The sequence below is a fragment of the Xiphophorus couchianus genome, chromosome 4 (assembly GCF_001444195.1).
Source record: "Xiphophorus couchianus chromosome 4, X_couchianus-1.0, whole genome shotgun sequence".
NCBI lineage: Eukaryota > Metazoa > Chordata > Actinopteri > Cyprinodontiformes > Poeciliidae > Xiphophorus > Xiphophorus couchianus.
The window spans coordinates 32,461,564-32,485,368 of NC_040231.1; the positions used below are offsets into that span (position 1 = coordinate 32,461,564).

Consider the following 23,805-nt stretch of genomic DNA (forward strand, 5'->3'; position numbering starts at 1 on the left):
GGCACTTTCTGTCAGTGGCTGTACACTGATATCCTAATGATTCACGCCGAGATAGTGACATCACAAGGGAGAGTGACGGAGAAACAAAACAAGGAGGAGGTTGGAAACGAAGGGAAAAGGGGGGAGATGACAGGCCCCGAAAAGGACAAGTAGTTTTGCACAGACAAGATGACAGAAAGCAAGAAGAAACATGGGGAGGAGGGAGAGAGGGAGGGGGTAAAAAAGGGGAGAAAAGAGACATAAACGTCCCTCCAAGTGTGCCGCCGCATTCCTTACAAACAAGCGCTTGTTTAATCTAAACAGAATGTTTTCTGGAGGAGAAACATTGTTAAAGTTTTTCCAGCCAAGTTCCAAGCTGTTCCGTTTCTTCCCTCTCTTTCCCCCGTTCCGCCGTCCCCTCGGCGGACCAACCGCGTCGGAGGCAACGACATGTGATACGAGCCTCTGAAGACAAAGGAAATTACCTATTAGGAGGGAGAGATGATCTGCCTTTAGCTGCGCTCCAAGAAAGTGACTCACGATGTTGTAATTGTTTACCTTTGACTCAGCCCATAAGTCTCTGCTCCCATCTCTCTGTTCACTTGTAACATAATATTTTGCTCCACTGCTTTCAGAAGCTCTCGCTCTCCTGTTTTTTTTTATTATTATTTTCTGCCTCTCTCTCTTTCTCTTGATCTATTCTAACAGGACAGATGTCATCGCCCCAAACAGTCTGAGTCACCGCACGCCTCCGTACCCCTGAGTAACCCAAGGACAGGAGGGAAGACGGAGCTGTAATTTTTACATTTTAGACATTTAACTGATGCTGTTAATCATCACAACTTGAGGGTTCAGCGTCTCGCCCCAAGGACATGAGGAAGGAACCAGTAATATACAGAAATAAATTTAAAGACATGAGGTGTGAGAAATTATTATGATAATAATAATTATTATTGTAATTAAGAGAGTTATAAAAAATAATAAAAATACCAAAAAAAAGAAGCAAGATATTCACATTTAAAAAGCATGTGTTGAGCCATGAAAACAGACTGCTCTATTATGTGCTATTGATTTTTGGGAGAGAGATTCATCTCAGTGTAAACAGGCCCTGATTTCACTCAGGCCAGGATCAACATGTGACTCTGTGTGTTTCTGATGCTCTGAATGTGATTTCAGGCAAATATTCAACATGTACAGGTTTTGATTTCGATTTTCATGCAACTAAAGACGGCAGCTTCACTCCGCCTGAACTCGAGGCAGCCGTCTGCCGGACACAACCGCATGAAGATGCGTTTTTATGGCTGTGTGTGGCGAGATCAAACTATTTTTATGTGACACCGAGCTGATAAGGCGGAGTGAGGGAAAAACATCATAACATGACCTAAAGCTCCAAAAAGTTTATTTTACATAATACTGCCCCTTTAATGTCTGTCGGTGTTACGGGGTATGTGTGTGTGTGTGTGTGTGTGTGTGTGTGGGGGGGGGGGTTCTGTAACTGATGGGTTGCTGGTTCAACTCCCCCACCCCTTTGCCCCTCTCTCCTCCGTTTGTCTCTGCCATAGTGTCCTTCAGTAAAACACACCACCTGCTTGCCGGCTGGTGGCCAGAGTCAGCTGTATGGCAGTCTGCTCCAAGGCAGCCATGGCTACAATGAAGCTTAGTAACCTGAGTGTAGTGTGTGAATGACTGAATGCGGTGTATAGTCGTCTGAACGACATCAATCATTTTTCATTTGAAAAACGACGGGTTGGAGGTGATAGACCAAAACAAAGTAGTGCCAAACTGTGATGTGGAAACAAATGAGACACTTGGTTTTTACATGCTTTCATAAATACAACAAAAAATAGTGTGCAGCAGACTTCTATTTACCCCCTATAACTCTGATACTACTAAATAAATACAGTTGAAGACGTCAAGGATTACAGCAGAACCAAGAAGCTCTACAGCTCCACTGGTAGTTATTGCTCTGCTAGTAATCTGACTGTAGGGAAGAGTGGCAAGTAGAAAGCTATTACTGAAAGAAATCCATAAGGAGTGCTGATCGGGGTGCACAACAAAGTGTGTGTGTGTGGGGGGGGGGTGGGTGGGCGTGTGTGTGTGTGTGGGGGGGTGGGTGGGCGTGGGTGTGTGTGTGCGTGAACATGAAAGAACGTTCTCTGGTCAGATGAAACCGCTGCATCACCTGAAAGCCTCATTCTGGCTGTGAAACATGGTGGTGGCAGCATCATCATGCTGACATACAGACAGAGCGACAAGGGAACGGACGGGTTAGAATGACCTAGTTAAGCACCAGACCTAAGTCCAGATAAGAATCTCTGGTCAGTTCATAGACACCTTCCATCTAACCTAACACCTGACTTAGCTTAAAATATTTTGCAACAAAAAACAAAAGGTTTGTTTCTAGAATGAAGTTGGTAGAGACACCGCTCAGCGTCTTTCTGCTCTAATTTCAGCTAAAGATTCTTCTTCAAACTATTGATCGAAGGGCTGAACAGATACACAAACTCCACATCTTTGAAATTTTTAATCGCGCGGCATTTTAAAAACGACAAATAAAATGCATTTTACTTCACAATTCTGTGCTCTTTGGTGTTGAGCTGTCACATAAATTCTCAATAAAATACATCGAAGGTCTGTAATTTCAGAGTTCAAAGGGCGTGATTAGTTTTGCCGAATGCTGTGGTTGGTGGTGCGTCTGTATCGATGCAGTTTTATCTCCTAACCTAGCGGAAAAGGGGGAGAGAAAAAAAAAAGAGACGGCTGGAAATAGCATCGGCAAGCGAGCAGGCTGCATGTGCTTCTTTTTTTGTTGGGCGTAATGATTTAATAGAAAGCAGATGGTTACAGATGCAGGGGCCGAGAGCCTGTGATGACATATCTTTAATATTTTAGAGTGGTTTTTGCTGTAAACGTTGCAGCAGCTGTTTCCCAACACAGTAAATTTAAAGCAGGTTTTTATTTTAATCCTTTTTTTTTTCTTTTCTTGTGTTTGCGAGCTCGTGTGACTGACAGCTATTGGATTTACTGTAAATTACAGAAATGAATATGCAGAAGTGATGAAAAGGCAAGGGGAAAAGGGAGGAGGGAGAGGCTTGTGCACTCCAACTGTTTGTCACCGAATCAATTCGAGCTCAGTCTGAACCCCGCTGATTATTCCCGTATTTTAGTTTGCTGGAGCCGGCTCACGTACGGTCGCTGATATCCAAAACATAAAGAGATACAGAAATAATGAAGCGCAGGGAGAAAGAGCGGGAGGAAGAGGTCGACGCAGGAAGACGAGGAGGAGGCGGCAGCGATAAATATATATTTGTTTTGTGTTCTGTTGTGGCCGATGGGTTTAGCTTTAATGTCAGCTGCGAGGAGCGGAGGATTGAGGACTTTTTTTCCCCCTTGCTTTCGACTCGCGGTGATTGTCATCAATTCGCATCTTGGCATTTAAACCAGGCTTTTCAAACAGGAGTTTTTGAAATGCAAATGCGGTGACACGCGACCTGCAAAATTAAAAGACACGCAAGTGAAAGGGACACTTTTAAGGACATGACAGTTTACGGCACACATTTATTGTCCGTGAAACAACTTGGTCTGTTTTTATCTGTTTTATGCAGAAAGAAGGTAAAAAGTGAAAGAAGCCGTGTTTTTTCTCCTGGTTTTTTTTTTTTTTTTGCTTATCTCGCCCTTGACTCCCCTGTTTGCGCCTCGAGTGATGTGTTCGATTAGGTTCCTCCTTCTCCCCGCGGACACACGGAGAAAATATGATTCACATTTTTCCCCCCTCTCTCCATCTCTCTGACGCTACAGTTATTTAAACATCAATAGCCATGTGTCTTCTTTAGCACACACTCTTTCACATATTGATATTTGTATATGATCATTACTTTTTGGCCCCGCACGCTTTGTTATACCGTGTCAGCTTCAATAGGTGCGAGATCCAATACTGCAACCTCTGCATTCCCCCCAAAAAGCCGATAAAGCAGCCTTCATTGTGTAAAGGGGAATCTAATGTAAGACCACTTGCACATGGACTAAATATGAATAACTCAGAAACTCTGAAAACTGGGTGGAAATTTAATGGGATTCAACAAACTTCCTTCATCTTTTATTAAAACATTTTTTTTTACATCCAATACTTCATGGGAATAAACAAACCCTTCTTCTAAGAGAAGGAAAACAATCTCATTGCATTAAAGTAAACAGAGAAACAACAAAAAACGTTGGTTAAACTGATGATGATGCTAAGAAGAAGTTGCTGAATTGTTCAGATTAAACAGTTTTTGAAACTTTTGAGCAAAAGACGATATTTTGTTTTACATGTAACAAATATCAGAAAGAAAGTTCTTGTTAGAAGAAGAATTCTTTCTTTGAGATGCAGTTTAGACAGATTAAAATATTAGTTTTTATTCTATTCTTGCATGACCTCTCAATATTCCATGGTTCCAATGATCTTGTGGGAAATATGGAATTTACTTGCATCCTTTCTAGATTTGGATATGAAACTAAAAAGAAAACTGAAGGTGAAAATCTGCTTCAGTTTCCACATTTTCTTCCTTACTCACATTTAGATAGAAATCGGAATCTTTTCTAAAACATTTAACAGTTTTCATAAAAGCTTCATTTTAAATAAATATCACTGATTTTTCTAATCACAGCTTTAAATTGTTAGCAGTTAGTATTTTGGTTTCTAAGGTTACTGCATTTTTGGCCCCTTTACATCTTTAAAACTGAGATTCTGCTCTGGATCTTAAATTGTATTTGGGTGTGAAACGGTAAACCTCCTGTTTTTATTTTTTACAAGTTTACTGAATTCTTTCTACCCTCCTGAAGGGAATGTAAAGTCATTTCACTGCCTGTTTCCTCACTTCCTCTGCTTGAGAGACTATTTGGACTTTCAAAAAACCTTCTACACTTAATCAGCGATGAGTTTATTGTGTTCAGTAGTATTTAACAAAACATCTTATTGATCTGATCATTTTAGTCAATTTGACAAATCGATTTCCAAGCTTTTCTTTTTGCAGCTAGCTGTAAAGCTAAATCACCACCAACCGTACCAGACGTCCATCATAAAACAAGATTTGGACCAACTTAAACTGTTAAATGTTTTAGAAAAGATTCCGATTTCTATCTAAATGTGAGTAAGGAAGAAAATGTGGAAACTGAAGCAGATTTTCACCTTCAGTTTTCTTTTTAGTTTCATATCCAAATCTAGAAAGGATGCAAGTAAATTCCATATTTCCCACAAGATCATTGGAACCATGGAATATTGAGAGGTCATGCAAGAATAGATTTGGACCAACTTACACTCACAACTTACAAGGATTTTACAGTTTCATCATTTTGTGTGCTTTGTATTAAGATAGAAACAAATCAACAAACAAATGGATTACAGCTTCTATTTTCTTCCAAAAATGTTGTTTTTCTTTCAAAAAATGAAGCTATAGCTAAAGATATACCTTTGTTTTCATAATTAAATTTTTGAAATATTGAACAAACAAATAAAAGTTTAATGTTGTTTTCAACCTTCTTAAAGAGTCAATTTTATTTATTCCATATTTCTGTGAAATCTTTAACGGTGAGCTACCTCTGACACCAGAGCCGTTTGTGAAGAATTACCCAGGCCTTCTGAGTCGGTAGTACCTGTGGGTTCTGAAAGAACGATTATGGACTATGAACTTTTGAACATATTTGATTTTTTTTTAACTGAACTGAACTGAAGACAAAACTGTAAAAGGGTGAGTAAAGAAAATGAACCCTGACATTAACGGTTCCATCAAAGATAATATTCTTGTAATTAAACCCAAAGGCCTGTATTAGGCCCAAATCTCTTACGTATTTTTATTCAATACTTGTTATTTAACTGTTTTACAAATCAGTAATTAATGTTGTTTTTGGGGATGTTCTGGTTTGTTTATTGGTATATTTTCTTAAAGTAAGAAGACAGAGGGCCAGTTAGACATTGTTTAGGGGCCACCTGTGGCCCTTAGGTCTGTCCAGGTTTTATCTCTATAATTTACAGCTGCTGACGGAGATATACTAGTTTTAGAAAGCTCTTATCAATAGGACCTTAGAAATCACAGCCATTTTTGATACCGTTAATTGAGGAACAAATCAGACACTAACATTTAACCTGGTGATGACTGGTGAGAGATGACAGACGGACAGCTGGCTGTTTGAACGACTGCTCCATATGCTGTTTGTAGGAGAGTCGAGAAATGAAGAACAAACATGATGGAACGTTGAAGACTTCCTGCTGATAGCCAGCAATCAACAAGGAGGAATGTTGGTGAGAGAGCGTGATTAGAAGAAAGTCTGATAAAAACAAAGCAGGTTCACTGTTCAGCCTCAAATGGCCACAACAGAAAGACAACTGAAATGAAAAGTTCTGCCCTGCAGGAGAAAGAGAAAGTTCTTTTTGTCCATTCTGGATACATCCATCCGGTTACATAGAACCAGATCCATTTTATGTTGGTAGAAAATAGGAGAGGTGGCAAAGGATGGGAGGTATTGATGGATGGGTGGAGGGGAGATGGGAGGTGGGCCACAAAAATAAACCCAGCTCCCATCTGATGAGCAGCTTGTCCATAATTCTGAGCCCCTGCTTCATGCCAAACCCGCTTCCTGATACAGAAGCCTGATAAAAACAGACTTTCTGAAAAAATTCCCTTTTTGTTCATTTGACCCGTCAACTGCCACCTCCATCACCCCCCAAACAAACACACACACACACACACACACACACACACACACACCCACACACTTTACATTTACCCTGTTTTTTTACCTAAAACATTTCTACTCTGTCCCAAAGAGAACCAGCTGGGTTTTTTTTTCTTTCTGTCTATTTTTCTCCCCCATGCAACGGTATAAACAAATTCGAATAAAATCGGCAGAAAAAAGATGTGTGTGTTCATCCCTGTTGCAGCCAACAGCTACAGGACAGATGATGTGGCCATCTTGAGATCGTTTGTCATCTGTCGGGCAGAGTTGACCTTGCAACGCCTGCCGACCGTTACACTGATATCATCTTTTATGGTGAGAAAAAACACACACACACACACACACACACGCCCCCCCCCCCACACACACACACACACAAAAATAGATACAGAATAATGGAAGAAGCCAGATAGATTGAGAGAGAGAGAGAGAAAGAGAGAGGCGGCTGTTGTTTTCAGTAATAAAGACAGCATTTATGGCTTCCCCTTCGCACTGCCAGTTAAAAGAGAAACAAAAATGGAAATCCATTACGGAACGCTTCTTAAAAGTGTGACCAATCCTTGTTCAGTCAATTAAAGTCTGGAGACGGAGAATATGATGTTTGTCTGTTTAGCCTTCAATGCATACAGATCAGCCTGGATTTCATGATGGAAAGAGACTTTTTTCCCTCAGTCATAGAGACAGCGAGGAGGAGAAAAAAAAAGGGAGATGGAGGGATGGAGGGGCAGTGCAGCCAAGCTCTGCTTATCTCTTTTCTTCTCTTTCGCTTTCCTGCTTCAGCCTATCTCACCCCCTCCTCCCCCCATCAATATACAAAAGCATTAATGTGCGCAGCTATGTGCTCTGCCATTGTTCTGTGTTTAAATGCTCAGAAAGGGACGTTGTTTGTGTAACTGGCAGAGTTAGCGGTGCACTGCCGCGTCCAAAAGCCTGTGTTTAAAAGTTGCTGAGCAGAAAAAAAAAAAAAAAAGGAAAGAAAAATATAGGGCGCATTAAAAGGAGCGATAGTGAAGCAGTTAACAAGACTGGTTACCCCGGAATGAGCGGGGATGAGGTTTCACATTAAAACAGATTTATCTTAAAGTATAGTGCTAATCCCCTTCAGTTTTAATCCCACCCCCCTCCTCCCAGGCCTTCCCCTACTACATCATTTTCATTCCTATCAAGACATATTAAAAGAAGACGCTGTTTATGCTATGCATCTTGATTTTTTACAAGGATTTCTGGCAAGTGAATCATGGAGCTCGAAGGACTTGTCTTTCGAAAAAAAATAAAGGATTATTAGAAGTAGGCCTGGGCAACAATTGTATGGCTAGTTGTTGTGAAAAAACAATCATGATAGCAGTTAGCTAACTAGCATTAGCTCCGGGTCAAATCACCACCTCACCAGTTTGTACACTCATTTCATACATGAGTGTTCCCATGTCATCATTTTCTACTTCCATTCAAACATGCTTTAATTATGCCATTATAATATAGCATATCATTTGATATAGCTAAAACGTGTTTGAAAACTTTATTACTCTTGATCTCATTTTTTTAATTATTCCGTTTGGTCCAGTTATCTTTCATGAAATAGGACAGTTTCTTGTTCAGTTCAAATTGCTGTTCAAAATTTTTCAGTCAGAAAAATTTTGGCAGATTTTTCTGCCAAAATGTCACAATTTTGATCTGGTTTTCAGCAATTTTGTAAAAGAGTTCATTAAAATACATTTGCCGAAAAAGTTCTCACGTCGCAAACTTTCCCAGTCCAAATGTTCAGCTCAGAGGAGCTGTCAGCACGGCGTGGCCAGCGAGAGACACTCCATGCTGGGATGGGAGCGGTGGAATGCTCCCATCCACTAGTAGGAACAGAACTCTGAAAAATGTCTAAGTCCAAACATTCAGCTCGGAGGGGAGGACTCTCCATTTTTTTTGGAGAAGTGTGATCTTTGCTAGCTTACAACTTATATGGTGGCAAAAACATCCATCATACATTCTACTTTATATTTTATGAGGTTTGTTAATATTTGAACACGCTAAAGTAAAGTAAAATCTAGATGTGTTTCAGTTATTTGTGTTAAACTGGGATTAACTGAATGATGAGCTCAAATTATGTGCTTTTAGTTTAAAAGAGCCTTAAAATGTAAACTTGTAAAAGTTTACATCTATTACGTAGGTGTATGTGTATATTGTGTAACCATATATGTATTTAATGTATGTGCATATACATATATACATGCATATTTAAATGTATGTATATGGACAGTATCTTTTATTAATGTCGACTGAAGAGTCTCTGAGTAGGGTGGGGAAGTATAATCCTTGGCTTCTGCCTATTCTTTTATTAGTAAATTATTGGTTTGTAATAGCATTTTACTTTCTCCCCCTTTTTTTATAATGTAAATTTACCAAAATAAAGCTCTTCTGTAAAGCTAATGTATGATGAAAAACTACTAGTATGATTAGGCTGGCAAGTTTTTAAAAGTTTTCCACTCCTGGTCGATTGAGGCCATCAATGAATGTTGTGTTTTGTTTCATAATATGATTGAATGATGCATGGTTCAGCAGCATAACTTGCACTATTCAGTGTGGCTGTCTTAGTAAAGGACAGTTTGATCAGTTTTATTCTATTGTCTCTGTTACACTCATGTATCTGTCTTTCATTTCAATAGTTTCATTGAATAAATGAAACTCTAGCGTAGCCTCACAGTGCTGTCAGTACTGTGGTACACAGTTTGATAACCACATCAACCAGGCTGCCACAGATTCTTTAATGTCAGAAGGTTTTACCACATGTGCCACTGCTATGGTAGTGACTCATATACTGCAACAATAATCTATTAATAACACGATGTATCTCACATTGTGCTATGCACTCAGCTGGCATGCTAAATACTTGAAACTGTAACTGATGGTAACTTTCTGTTGAATGTGAATAATACTTATTTGACCACTTTTATTTTATTTCCAGACAGACATTTGATCCATCTGTATAAAAAGATATATAATTTCAACGGAATGTAACATACCCAGGTCCGATGCAGCAGCACTTTGAATTCCGCACCCTTGATCCCATCATATGTGCACTACTCAGAAAGAATCTGATATTTCCTCACATCCAGAATCATGTAGCATGAGTTTTTCAATATGCATACAGAGCAAGTCAGGGTTAGAGATATTACTTGGGTGTGACGGGCTGCAGTTATAGATTTAAATACAGCTTAATTTAAACTTTTTACTTCAACAGATACCACAAAACATTAGAATGAACGTTTAAGCCTGTGTTACCCGTCCCTAATTGGAAGAAATTAAAAAAAGTTAAAGCAATGCAGCCGGAGTCAGAGAGGGGGCAGTGGAGGAGGCTGAGGGGCGCGGCGAGTGTCTGATCTGATGTGACCTATTTGACGACTGTAATGCTGGATGGCGACGGCAGTGCTGATAGGTGGCGGAGGGGTGTTGTCATGCTCTCTGTCACACTCGGCTGTGTCACACGAGCTGGATGGATAACTCTGTCCACTGCAAGCTGCTTGAATGAGGAAACATATGGGTGCACGAGAGCCTCGGCCCACCTCATGAATATTTGATTCATATTTCCTGTGTGTATGGGCAAGAAAAATAGAGAGAGAGAGAGAGAACGGAGGAAGAAAGAGGGAAAAATAGGAAGGATATTTCTTTCTATTTCTCACTTGTCATTTCAGAAAAAGCTCACAAGGCTTACTTTGTGGCATTCTAATCATAATTGCCAATCCTGAATACAAATCTCTCAGCGCCAAACATGCCGAGTGAAACTGAAATGACAAAATGAAGCTCATATAACGATGTAATCAAAGTTACATTCAGGAGAAAAAGGATAAGCAGGGGAGGGGGGGTAAGAGGGGAAAGAGGGAGTTCTTCCCTAACCAGCAGGAGATGAGGATCAGGGGCCAGTTATTAGCTCGGCCAGGAACAAAGGGCCCCAGTGTTGCAAGGTGGCTTATGCCTCAGACAGTTACTGTACCTTTCAAAACTAATATGTAACCATATCTGTTTTAAAAGGATTATTCATATTACTGTGAATTCATGGGAAAACTTGTTCCCATCTCTGTGACCTAGGAAACTCAAATCCCACTTGTAGTAAGCCCCCAACACACAACACACACACCCTCAACACAGACACATTCACTTCAACTGCATGACTGGCCTTTAACAAAAAATATCCCATTTAAAAAGATAGGCACATTAAATTTTTGTTATGATGTCAAATATCCTCAGCTTTTTTTGACAGAACAATGGAGCTGATTGTGCTTTAATGCTACTGAGGCGACTGGAAAAGGTCAGCGCGGGCGTGGCCGGGCGCACAAGGACGGCACTGACTGAAAATTGGGTTATATGTGATCAACTAAGTTATTAATCAGATTAAAATGGATTCCCTCTGCCTGCTGTTTAACTAGGCAAGAGGGAGGGAGGGGAGGAAAAAAAAAAAAAAGAAAGAAATAAAGACGGCGCAAAGAGGGACAGAGATGCAGAACAAATAGGCCAGTGTTTACACATCCAAGAGCAAAGAAAGCCATTGTGTTGGGAAGCGCTCGCAGATGAGTTCCGACAAGGGCCGGGGCCCTTCGGAACATCCCGGCACATGGAACCCGGCTGTCTAAAAGCATGTGCCCTTGCCACAGATGCCCCCTCGTCTCATCCAGGTAACCTCTCTAATCCTGATTAAATCACTGTAATTAGAATAAGCAGCGTTCCTCCACCCCCATATTTCCCTAATAAAACAATGCAGCCGTTTAAATCCAGTCGGTGGGATTTGCAACGCAACAATGCAGTTTATATCCATCTCTGCTGAGGAATTAAGTGTATTTTCTAACTGCTAATGTTGTAACGTTGCGGGGTGATTTGTTTCGACGCTCGCTATTCTTATTCCCCCTGCGGTTTTGTTTTGCCCCCCCCGCTCCCCTTTTTCTCTCCCTCACCAACTTTATTTATTTGGCTCTTATTTATTTGCTTGTCTGCGCTTTTTTTTTTTTTTTGATGTTAAATCAAACAAGATTTTTTTTCTATTTTATTTTTTTTTTAGCAAGTGGTCGGGATCATTCCCTGCGACGGGAAAATAACGCAACTTATTTGTCCTTAATTGCCACAGAGCTTTTCAAACACAGCAACTTGCCGCCTGTGCGTCTCTACCTGTGTATATTTTTTTGTTTTTATTAGTATCACGGCACGGCTCCATTGATGTGGAATCGCAGAGGAAATAAAAGTTGACATAGTTTCTTCGTTTTTTTAATAATTTTTTTTCCCGTACCCCCACAATCCCTTGTTTTCCTCCCCGCTCTGCCTTGCTCTCTGTTGTTTTTTATATATCTGTATTTTTCCTTGAAGTTGCTGCGGCATTGTCTCATTATGTGTCGACTTGCTTTGTAAGTGTAGTTATTATGCCTGTGTGTCTTTTCCTGGCAGTGCTGTTTTCTTTCAATCTCTCTCTACTCTCTCTCTCTCTAACACACACACACACACACACACCCACACACACACACACACACACACACAATGTGCTGTCTCTCTCTGTTTCTTCCTCGGAGGATGAGGAGCTTTATGAGTACAACTCCTCTGAGGCATCCTCTTCACATCTCCAGGGCGCCTGGGGAAGGGAACGTTGCATTCTTAAGAGGAGCAACTCAAACTGAACAAAGTCTACAGGAGTCAAGGAAGAAAAGCAACAAACAGCAAACTAATGAGATGGGAAGCAAAGATCATGTCAAATATATCGGGTTAGAAGGCTAATTTATAACCCATTGTTTAATGTTTTCCAATATCAAATACTCTGCAAACTCGCGGTGGGTGCAACAATATATAGACATGAAAGCGCTTTATTTGCACAAATATATAAACTCACATACGTATGCTTTCTGCGACTGTTCTCACGCTGGTTTCTCCCCATCCCGTCTCTGTAACACTGAATGGAATAATTGTCATGCAACTTTGCAATCATCCACCATTCGTCTCCATTTTTCTTATGAAGCGCAACTCGATCCTGCCTCTCATTCACTGCGCTGTACTTACAGGAAACACGATGTGACCGATATTATTGGTGGTTTTAGTAAGAATGGCTGAGAAAGACCAAGAAAGGAAGAATACGATGGTGTTTCAGATAGAAGCTTTCAGCAGCCCACTGATATGTGGGAATTAGTAAGTGGGGGGGAATATTTTTAGAGAGTGAGAGCAACAGGTTTGCTGCTTGACAGCAGCTATTACATTTGATTGCTCCTTGAAAACTACACTATTTTGCTCTTTTGGGTGACAAGGTGATAATGCACCTCTGCACAAGTTAAACTGGTAATATCACCGCACGTGGGAAATAGCACCTTGCCTTCACCAGCCGTCAGAACTGTCACTCCGGCATGGCAGAGGTGCACAATGAGAGCTTGGGGAAGCGCATCACCAACGGTAGTATTCCTCTCAGTAAAACACAGACACACACACGCGCACACGCCCACAGACACACACACGCAGACAGACAGAGAGACAGACAGACAGACAGACCTCCAGATGGCTTAATCACTGGAGGAGCCCATGCCCTCAAGCAATAAGCAAAAGAAAGAAAGACTTGAGAGTGAGAAAAACAGAAAAAGGATGGATCCTGGAGTGTGGGAAAGTGAAATGCAGGAATTTAAAGGAGGGGGGAAGAAGGGGACGCCAGTGAGCTTGTATCGGTCCGAACAGAGAAACATCAGTTATTTCCATCTGGGCACTCAGATGTTGGTTCAAGTTTTAATTAAGTTAGTCTGGTTACCAGAAAAAAAAACACAACATGGCTGAATTAGACATGACTAAACCATTTAATCATTTGATCTGGTGGGGGAAAAAAGAAGGGAAACTGGACAATCAGTTTTTGTTTTCCTTGAAAATTTTAGAAAAGTTTTAGATTCTGGAGTTTCTTTCATGTTTAGTAGTAGAATGTATCTCATGTTTAAATGGGTATGGTTCCATGAAAGAGCATTGATATGTTGAGACAGGTAATATCTGCAATTAGATTGTTTAATAAAAGAAATGAAAAACAAGAGTAACCTGAACATGTTACAATGATTTTAATGATCCTGCTCACAGTCATTGGGTAAACTGGAGGTCTGCAACTAATTGAGAAAATGTTCCCAATGTGGAAGAAAGGCGTACATGTAAATTTTGGTTTACTTGCATTTATATGCAAACTTGCATGTGAAGAACTTGTGCTAGGCAGTAAACCATTCAGCTAGGCATAACAAATAAACCATTTGGTCAACAAAGATTACACCAATTCATCTAAAATGGATGCTTTTAGAAGTTTGGAGGAGGAATCCAGAAGAAAACCATGAAAGGTGACACAACCCTGTCAGAAATGTATAAAACTTATGCAAGTCTAATAAATTATGACTCTTGAGGAGAGCTAGCTAAAGGTTTGGTAACATCAATGTAGTTACCTGTCACAAAGATCATGCATAAAAAAAAGCATGTAACAGCATATTTGTCATACATTTATGAAGCATAAAATAGCTGAGCGAGAGCCTTTTTTTTCACTAACACAAACAAAACAGCAATTATTAGGAGAACTACAGAGTATACCATAAGAGTCCTTGATATACTGATGGGTCTAATTGAACACATCCAAGCATTTCCCTGGCCTCTTTCTTTTGCCTACTCCTCTAATTCTAAGAGGTGCTCAGCTATGAGCGCTGCCATTTTCTGCTCTAAAATCCTCCGAGCACGACGCTCTCCAGCTTGTCAGTCTCAACCTTCCAAAGTCCCACACCACATTTAATATATTAAGTGAACAAGGGGGTTGAGGTAACGTGAGTAATACAACGTGAGGGGCAATGTTCGCAAGCAGACCTGGCGTGTACAGCACCGTTTGAATAATGTAATACTTCATGTTTGATAATGCATGGCTATAGATAGGTCTACAGCGCAGCCAAGTATTGATTGTGTTAAGCACACCTAGAGTACAGCAAATGGTGTGGGTATATATCAATCTTTACTATGAACTGTACTTAAGTAACCAGATACCTTGTCTGATTACAGAAACCTTGAGGCCACTGATGCTGCTAATGACATTTATTGATAAACCTAATTTTCAGGGCCAGTTTGAGGCATGCTTTAATATCACAGACAGGTTGAGTGTGTGTTTGTGTAAATTCTCACATCTTCATCTATATCTGTTAAGAGTCAAAGTGCAACTAGACTCATGTATATTGTGGCCCGTTGTGCCTCCTCCGGGCATACTAATGAAGAAGCGGTCAGTCCAGACGTGCAACGCGTGCCCTACGACGCTTCCCGCACATTCAGGGGTGAATTTCGATATTAATGATTTATGCCATATTTGCATACAAACCTAATGCAAACCCACTCAAGATAATCACATTTTGCCAGGTCTGAATTGAGTTTTACAGACGTCTGTGCTACTACCCCCACCTTCTTCTTTTTTTTTTTTCCACCCACCATGTAACAGTGGAATGTGTGTCTCTTTTTTTTTTTTTCTTTCTTTTTTTTCGTTCAAGCTGCGGGTGACCCCCCCAACACAAGGGGTTTACAAGTGGACACATAAAGAAGGACTGTAATAGTGCATTTTACTGAGACAAGTGTGCCTATTATTTCCCTTCCAGCCACGCAACAGTAGCGTATGAACCAGGACCAGCAGAAACAGGAAGGATAATAGCACACACTGACAGCGTTGTCAACGAGGATGGTAAAAATTTTATTTTGTCCTGAAAACACCGTATCCACGCTCTTCCCTTATGCTTCCATTTCAACTCATTTCAACTAGTTGAAATATACGACTCAGATTTTTTTTAGGGAACATTTAATGATGACTGCGACCAAACTGAGCTACTAGTTGCAGTATATTTCAGCCGAATACAGAAACACAAGCAGAAAATGTTTGCAGATCTTATCAGTTCAACATAAACTGAAGTATTATAGTTTAAGAAACTAAGTGGACAAGAAGAGACCAAATGCACTGATAGTTATGACTATTATGGCCCAGCAGTTTTAACAACGTTTTGCCAAATAAATGAAAAATACAGTTAACAGTTAATGTGAAGTATCTTATACAGAATTACTAAAACACTTATGAACCTAATCACTTATAAGTGATTTTTTCCCACCTTTAACTAATCAAAATCCTGTTTACATCGGAAAAACAATTTACATCGGACCCAACTTATGGTTTTGCTTTACAAAGTGATTTCATATTATTGCAACACAAAGTTTATGCACTTTGTGAAATAACTTGGAAAAATTCTCCTTTATTTTAGCGTTAATGAAAAGCTGCACAAGTATTTCCAGAGCTTTGTCTTGGAGGAACTAAATAATTTTTATCTTTTTTATCTCATTTACATTCTAGGACTCCTAAAAAAGGATTTGATTTTACTCTATAATGCCTCAATGTGATTATTAGTGCAGTAAAAAAAACACAAAAAAAACGCCTGAAATTCAAAGTTAAATATTTGTAACGGCTAACACAGCTATCCACTTTACATTTCTAACTTCCAGATTAATGCATGTGTGAAATTTAGGACATTCTGCTACAAAGGCGTTCTCTCTTTTTAAGAATACTTCATAGTCACTATTATCTTATTTTCTTGTGCCCATAAATAATGAGTTTGCTGTCTAGTTGCAGCCATTTAGTTTCCTTTTTGCTTTGGACATAACAAAAAATATCAATGATTTTATTAAAACTAATGAAACCATTGAATGACTTTAACTATGTGTCACTGGTAGAGGCCTCATGGATACCGATGTCCAATAGCACACGTTTTTACTCTCTTTTTACACAGACACTCGGCAACTAGCGAGCACTGTAAAACAAAATAGGGAGGGCGAGAAAAAAAGACTTTTTTTTCTTCAGTTTCAAGGATCAGCTATAACCTTAGCAGAATCATGAAAGCTGACAGTTCATTTTTCACAGGGTCATAGATCGACGAATCTTATAAAGTAATGGGCTTTTGGGAGCCGGCTTTATGAGGGCTAAGATGGTTAAAAGACATGTGGAGGAGATGGTACAGGGAACTGAGGTCCTGCTCTGACTCATCCAGGGTTATTCCCCCCATGCTGAGGAGCAGGAGGGAGGAACTGCACTCCCAGTAATATAAACGTGTAATAAAGATTAATCTGTTGCTAGTCGCCAGGCTGATAGCTTCTAAACTTGCTTGAAATAAGGCTCAAATCACTTCAGGGCCAATCTTGAGATATTTAGTGAGTGTTTGGGACTACCTTTGTGGGTGTCAAGCAAAAAATAAAGGGTTTATGCATTTGTGAGCTTTGGGGTTTATGTGTATGTAGCGATGGTGCAATTTAATCTACCTTAAAAATTTAGTTTCATGCAGGTATAAGGCTTTTGTTTTTGTGAGGTTGTTTGTAAATGTGTGTGGGGGGTGTGCGTGGGTGTGTGTGTGTGTGTGTGTGGTTTCCAGTATTAACTATGCCATGAGGTGTCACACATGCTCACCGGTTCCATCAGACCTCTTCACGCCGCCCATGATTGATCCGCCACTTCCGCCTCCCAGGCCGTTGAACGTAAGGGTGGAGTCATTACTGTAGGCGCGGAGGACAGACAGCATGGTCATTTGCTGCTCCAGGTGGGCCTGCGGATCAGCCTTCAAAAGTCCCGATGCACCTTCCGAGGACAGGAGGCCCAGGCCCTGCTGCCACTGCTTGTCCAGCATCAGGGTTTGGTTCTGGGCTTGGGGAACCAGAGACAGTGGCTTCATGGTGGTGGAGGATGCTGCTAAACCAGCATTGCCCATTAGAGTAAGAGAAGAGTCATCTTGCAGCTGTTTAGCATGAGACTGGCTGTGGTCAGAAGCAGGACTGCCTTCTTCCTCTTTCTCCAAGTCCATTTGTTCATCATCATCTCTTTCCTCCTCTTCTTCGGCCACTCTACCATCATCATCCTCTTCCTCAGAGTTATTCTGTAGCTGTGGTCTCTTTGGGGTGTTTGAAGGGGTCCCGCATGTGCTGTGCTCCCCAGCTTTTGTGATTTCTTCATCTGATCCAATGCGGTCATACTCAGTTTCTCCACAGGAACCCCTGTCACCAATCTGGTCATCCACAGCTAATGGTGTTCCTCCAATGACCTGATTGTGCAGTTCCAGTCCCTGCTCTGCTATATAACCTTGAAGGCCTGGGGTAACTCTTGAAGAGCCATCATACAGACCACCGAACCTCCTGAAGAAATCACTCTGGAAGGGGTTGTAAGGTTGGTCAATGTGGTTGTTCCAAACTCCCTGGATTTTCTCACCATCTCTGTCTCCTTCTCTGTCCAGCCCCAAAGCAGAGCTCTTGATATTGGAAGAATGAATGGTAGAGTTGGTGGGAATACCCTCTTGCTGAATCTCCTTGCCAGCATCAGCCCGCTGCATTTGGGCTTTACCCAGATGGTTAGCTTGAAGATGTAGAGCCATGAGCTCCAAAGAGGAAGTAGAGAAAGAGCAGAAGAGGCAGCCGTGCCAAGCCACGTTATCGTGAACAGTGATCGAGGAGCCAGGCAGGGATCCGGGTCCACACTCAGGACGTACTGATACAGAAAGATCAAGAGGTTCATACTGGGACCCAGGCTTTCCAGTCTCTGAATGCTTCTTGGCTTCTGGTTTGTCATCTTTCTCTTGGTCACTTGAGACAACACGTTTGACTTTGGGCTCACCATTATCATGGTAACGCTGAACTGGGAGCTGGACAGGGTTGTGGTTGTCAGCAACATCTTTCTTCATAGAGCTGAGGACAAAATTGTCCATGAAAGCTTGGAGAGAACCTTGGAAGTGGACTCCGTTCCCTATCATACTTTGGTAAGCCCTGCTCAGGTCGGAGAAGCTGGCAGCACCGTCAGCTGCTGAAACAATGGGGGATTGGCCATCTGGAGTCTTCAGGTTCTCAGCTGAATGGATCGAATCAAAACGCCGATCCCCACGATCGCGATCTCGTTCGTGTGGCGCTATGATACCAGCCGATGCCCACTGATGAGGCAGCAGCGGACCAGCTCTGAAGTCCAGATTGGCTGGCATGCCCTTGAAAACATTACGGAGTACATCTGGTCGGGCGAAGATCCCACTACCTGCTTTCCCAGGATCGTCTTTATGGTCTGAAGATGTGTTGTGGCCAGAGGACGAGCCTGATGTGTTGGAGCCATTTTGACGTTCACGATGGTGGCGCTCGAGGTGGTACTTCAGACTGGCAGACTGGGTGCCAGCATAGTCACAATGAGGGCATCGGTAGGGTTTCTCTCCTGAGAAGCCAAAACAGAGACAGAGAGCGAGAAAGAAAGAAAAAGACAAGGAAAACAGTGAATAATTAACCTGCTTATTACATTAACTCTGTATCAAAATCTATTTATTGGAGCAGGGAAAGTGGACCCCAGGGTCATGTAACCTCCCTCAACAAAGAAAATTAGGTCAAATGAGCTCACCAAAAAGATATGCATTTCATTAACCACTAAGAGAAAGAGAAAGGATATTAGTTCATATTAAAAATGTCAGCTTTAGATACCTGAAATAAGATGGCTTTTCAAAGTAGAAAGGAATTTGAGAAACTAATATAAATACTAACACAAAGAAAAGAAGAAGAAAAAAAAAAAGCTACAACTAATGAACCAGAGAAGTCTTTCTATCAACAACAACTACCGGTGACTGGAAGTCTTTTGTCTTCCAGTCAGTGGTCCATCGCCGCCTGATGTCTATATAAGTGTTAATGTGCTTATGTTAGGACAGGAGCCGGCCAGTGATCATGGGCTGATCCAGCTTCACCAAGTGAGCCATCACTCAGATCAACACCATAAAGACGTTTCACTATACGCTGCTTTCACTTCACTGGTACCGATGATAATTTTATCTGAGAACAAAACTATCTGGATGTTATCTGTTCCTCGAAGGATGTGACTAGACCTGTATTTATAACAAAATGTGTGTGTGTGTGTGTGTGTTTGGAGTGGGGTCACTGTCTCTGTGCTCTTGCTTTGTTTTCTCTCAGGCGTGTGCCTTGGCAGTGAGAGTGTAATTTCTCGGACATTCCCCATTTGCAGCTTCTCCTGCGGGGTGTGTGTGTGTGTGTGTGTGTGTGTGTGTGTGTGTGTATTGGTGGGAGGAGGCGGAGGGCTCTGAGAGTAATGCAACCCTGACCACACTGCAGCGAATCAAATAAGAATACAAACTAGGCTAAACTGCTATGTAAAAGTAATAAAAGGACGAGGGGAAAATTGCAGGCAACACATGTGGACCACATGTCTGTTTGGAGCCCGGTGATAAAGAACAATATGATTCACTACAGAGGATACAGATGAAAGTGATTTATATTACAGTAAAAGACGGGGGAATCTGTTCTGTAACATCTACATGTGTTTATTTATGCTTCACATCCATATTCATGGATATTCCTGATGATGGTTTAACTCTAGCATTATTCTGCCTGAAGTAGATCTTCCATAGGAATGATACTTATGTTGAAATAGAACACATCCTGCTAGCAATTATAATAGGCTTGGCGTCTGAGCCAGATTTGGATTCATTAAACAATGAACAAAGAGGGAAAAAATGCTAAGCTTGATTTTTTTTCTTTCTTTCTTTTTTTTTTTTGAAACACATACATATAAAAAGTTGCCAGAGTGGAATTTCTGTAAGAGGGATAACAATAACTGTGTGTAAAGGCATGCAGATTGGTGGAAAAATAAATAAAAGGGGAATCGGATGGCTGTAGAGTTCTGTATGTGCATTCTTTCTATATATTTAAAGTATATGCCAATAAAATATTTAGATTATACGCATGGAAAACATTTCATAGAGAAGAAAAAAAGCATTGTTATGCAAGGCTGGTTTGAATGATTTAAGTCGGGCTGTGTAGTAAATCATGGATATAATTAGCAAATGGCATACTGCTCAAGTAATTTATCATTATTTAGAGGGCACCATTCCAGAAAAAGACTCTGTGATCTGCAGACCTACTGCAGAGTTCTCAAATAAAGGGCCACAAACACCAACTCAATAGAATATTGATACGGGAGAGAAAAGAATAGGGGGCTATACAAAAGAAAATTGAAGGTGGAACTGCTGAGGAGTGTAAAAAGAAAGAATAAGAGAAAAAAAGCAAAGAAAAGAGAAGGAGAGCATGGAGAGAGACAGATAACCCTGACTGGAGAAAGAAAGACAATGATTTGATATCTTTTCTCTTACAGCAGAGTGTCTGTGAAGCATAGAGTATATTTAAAATAAACCATATGAGATGAGCTTTTAACCCAATAAGTGCTTCTCCTGTGAGCTGCCGAACAGAGGCTCAGTGCTGATTTAATAAGGAAACGTCCCTGATGCAAATGATCATTCTCAATTCCTCTAACTGGACAAAATGATATTCTAAGAGCCAAATTAGACAGAAATTAGACTGATAAGATTTTTTTCCCATCCTCTGTTTTTTCTTCCCTAATAAGACATTGTTAATGTTTAAGGGGAAAATAATGATTTATGTGCACTAACAAGGTATACAATCGCTCTCAAATATGTACTCACCCCTGTTCAAATACATCATTTTTGACCTTTAATGGAACATCTTGAGGGTGCAAAAAAGGCTTTTTTTCTAAGAAAACACAAAGACTTAGCTCACGTTTCTCCCCAACCTTGACATAGAATGTGCTATGATTTCATAAAACCAAAGTTGAGTGTTTTGTCACATAAATAACAACAAAGAAATGCCATATCCAAAGTGAAAATCAATCAATAGAATGACTACATCAACAGAAAATAAAGTTTTGAAATGCTCCTGTTAGATTTAAAACTGAAGTTGACAGAGGATCTGTGGGGTCCCCCAAGAGGGCTGTGGGTAAGAGATGTCATTACAATCTGCTAGATTTGAAGAGACCTTTGTAGGTAAATTGGCCAAATCAAAATGTAATGCACTAACAGACTAATACCAACCACCTCTAGTTAGTTTTTTTATTTTTTTATTTCGTCCTCTAACAGAGGTGAATACCAGGGGCTTGTATACGTTTTTTTTTTTTTTTTTCATCTAGTGTATCTAAAGTGACAAAGACAAACCTCCCAAATTTTTTTACTCATGACCCCATCCTACTGATGCTTATAGGGCAAGGCGAGCTCAAGGCAAAAACAAATGTTCAGAGTGATCTGTTTCTGTCCATTTCCCATTAAAATTAAGCACAGGACTATCTGGAGCAAGTGAAACAGATGACTTGTGCATTTCTGCCTCTCCTTGTGTTTATGGACGTGTGTGCGCACCATTTGGAATGTGTGTGAACACATGTTTATGCATGCGTGTCAGCTCAACACTGTGTGCATGTGTGGTGTGTGTGTGCTTGCGTGTATAGGCGTGTGTGTGTTTGTGTCTTAGAGAGCCATTTGGACTGGCTAAGACATCTGCTCCATCATACGTCAGGGGCCTGGTGTGACATCTGGGGAATATACTGTATCCTGCCTTGCAACATTACACACAATTTACTGCTAAAGGTCATTATGTACCCGTTAATCTACTTTTAATTGATATCAGCCAAACAGCACAACTTCCCAGGCACATGACAGATCATTCCTGCATCAAAGCCAGGAAACTGCTTTATGGCATTTAAAAATAGATTGGTCAACTTTTCACAGTTGTTGGACTATTTTATTTTATTTTTTTATTTTTAGCATTTAAATGGACGGAGAGCACAGATAGAACATTTTGTTAACTGTGACGTGGTTTCAAATGATTCAGAGATAAGTACTGTTAAAATGTTGACCGGCTGTGACCAGTTTCGAGTCTTTTAAATCAATATGCCATTGATCCTTCGAAACTAAAAGGTTTAATTTTCTTTGCAATTAGCATAAATTAGTAAAAAATAAGGCACAGATAAGATTATTACACCTGTTATAACAAAAACACCATGTTTTCAACTGTGGGGATATTGTTTCTTTTACCTTTTTGTTGAAAAAAAAACACAAAACAAACAAACATGTATTTTAACATTTTTGTGTAAACACCTAAACCTTTTTACTGAAGGTTAAGATTACCTGTGAATATTTGTGCCTACTTGTCCATGCTTACTGCAGAGGGGGAAATTAAAGTGGCACAACTGACAGGCAGTGGCGTAAAACGTGGGTATGCACAACATGAGCCGCATAGGGGCGCTGCGCTAAAGAGGTGGAAATATTATTATATAATGTGGCCCTAACCCTAACCCTCTGGGGGGATAGTTAGCTATCCTGAAATGTGACAAGGGGAGGCCAAACCAGCAACCTTCATATTGCCGGATGTCTACCGTACCCAAAGAGCCACAACGTGTCACAGGTTGCTATGTAAATAGAGCAGTAACCTAGGAAGACATGAACGAGTCTACATGGTTTCCTACAAGAGTTTTGAAATGGTAGAAATCCGCGCTCTCTTAGGTGATTAACCAGTTTGAACCTCTTTCTCTTTTTCTGAGGTAGAGATGTTGAGCAAACTTTTAAAATATTGCTAAAAATTAAGGTGCACATTAGGTGTGCTTTCATCTACTGGTTTGGTGAAAATACAGTAGAGAGAGTGTAATTTGGTCAGAAGTTACATATGGCTATCATAAACGAGATGCAGAGGTGGAAAACTAGCCTGGACCACACATTTCAGAAAAATGGATGGAAAATTTTGCTATGTCAGAACTTATCAGCAAATGTGTTTTCAACTCCCTTTTTGCACATCAACTCTTTTTCAGAAAAGCAGAAAATGACCTCAAGCAATCCGTAATCAGCTCTGTTATGCAGTATGTGTTTCTATATACACATACTGCACATAATGACAAAAGTCATTATGAAAAACTGTCAACCACCACAGTCTGCCATGTGAACAACTGTGGACTCTATAGCAATAAAATCATTTTGGTTTAAATGTGTCTTCAAAGCCATTCACTTAAACTGTGACAGCATTTTTGAAAACACATTTGCATGATAGAAACTTGATCTGAAGAGCTTTTTGGGTTTTGAACTACAGGTAAGCTACAATCTATCCATCATCCTCCAACAGGACTTTCCCTGAAAACGTCTGAACATTAAGGGTGCATTCACGTCAGCCCTGCTTTTCCTCTTTAATCCATCTGCACTTTATTAGCCTAGAAAGTCCAGTTGAAAAGCAGGAAGTGAGCTATACTGCAGGGCATTATGGGTAAATACAACCAAAACATGTGTC

General features: G+C 40.5%; 1 protein-coding gene across 8 annotated transcripts in view; it reads right to left on the reverse strand.

Annotated features, from left to right (window-relative positions):
• The window catches only part of znf536 (zinc finger protein 536), a 232,449-nt gene that overhangs the window by 34,402 nt on the left and 174,242 nt on the right, over positions 1–23,805 (reverse strand). For all 8 annotated transcript variants that reach the window (XM_028014772.1, XM_028014777.1, XM_028014776.1 and 5 more), the window contains one exon: positions 17,129–18,901. In XM_028014772.1, coding sequence (XP_027870573.1) covers positions 17,129–18,901 — 1,773 coding nt within the window. The remainder of the gene's footprint in view (positions 1–17,128; positions 18,902–23,805) is intronic.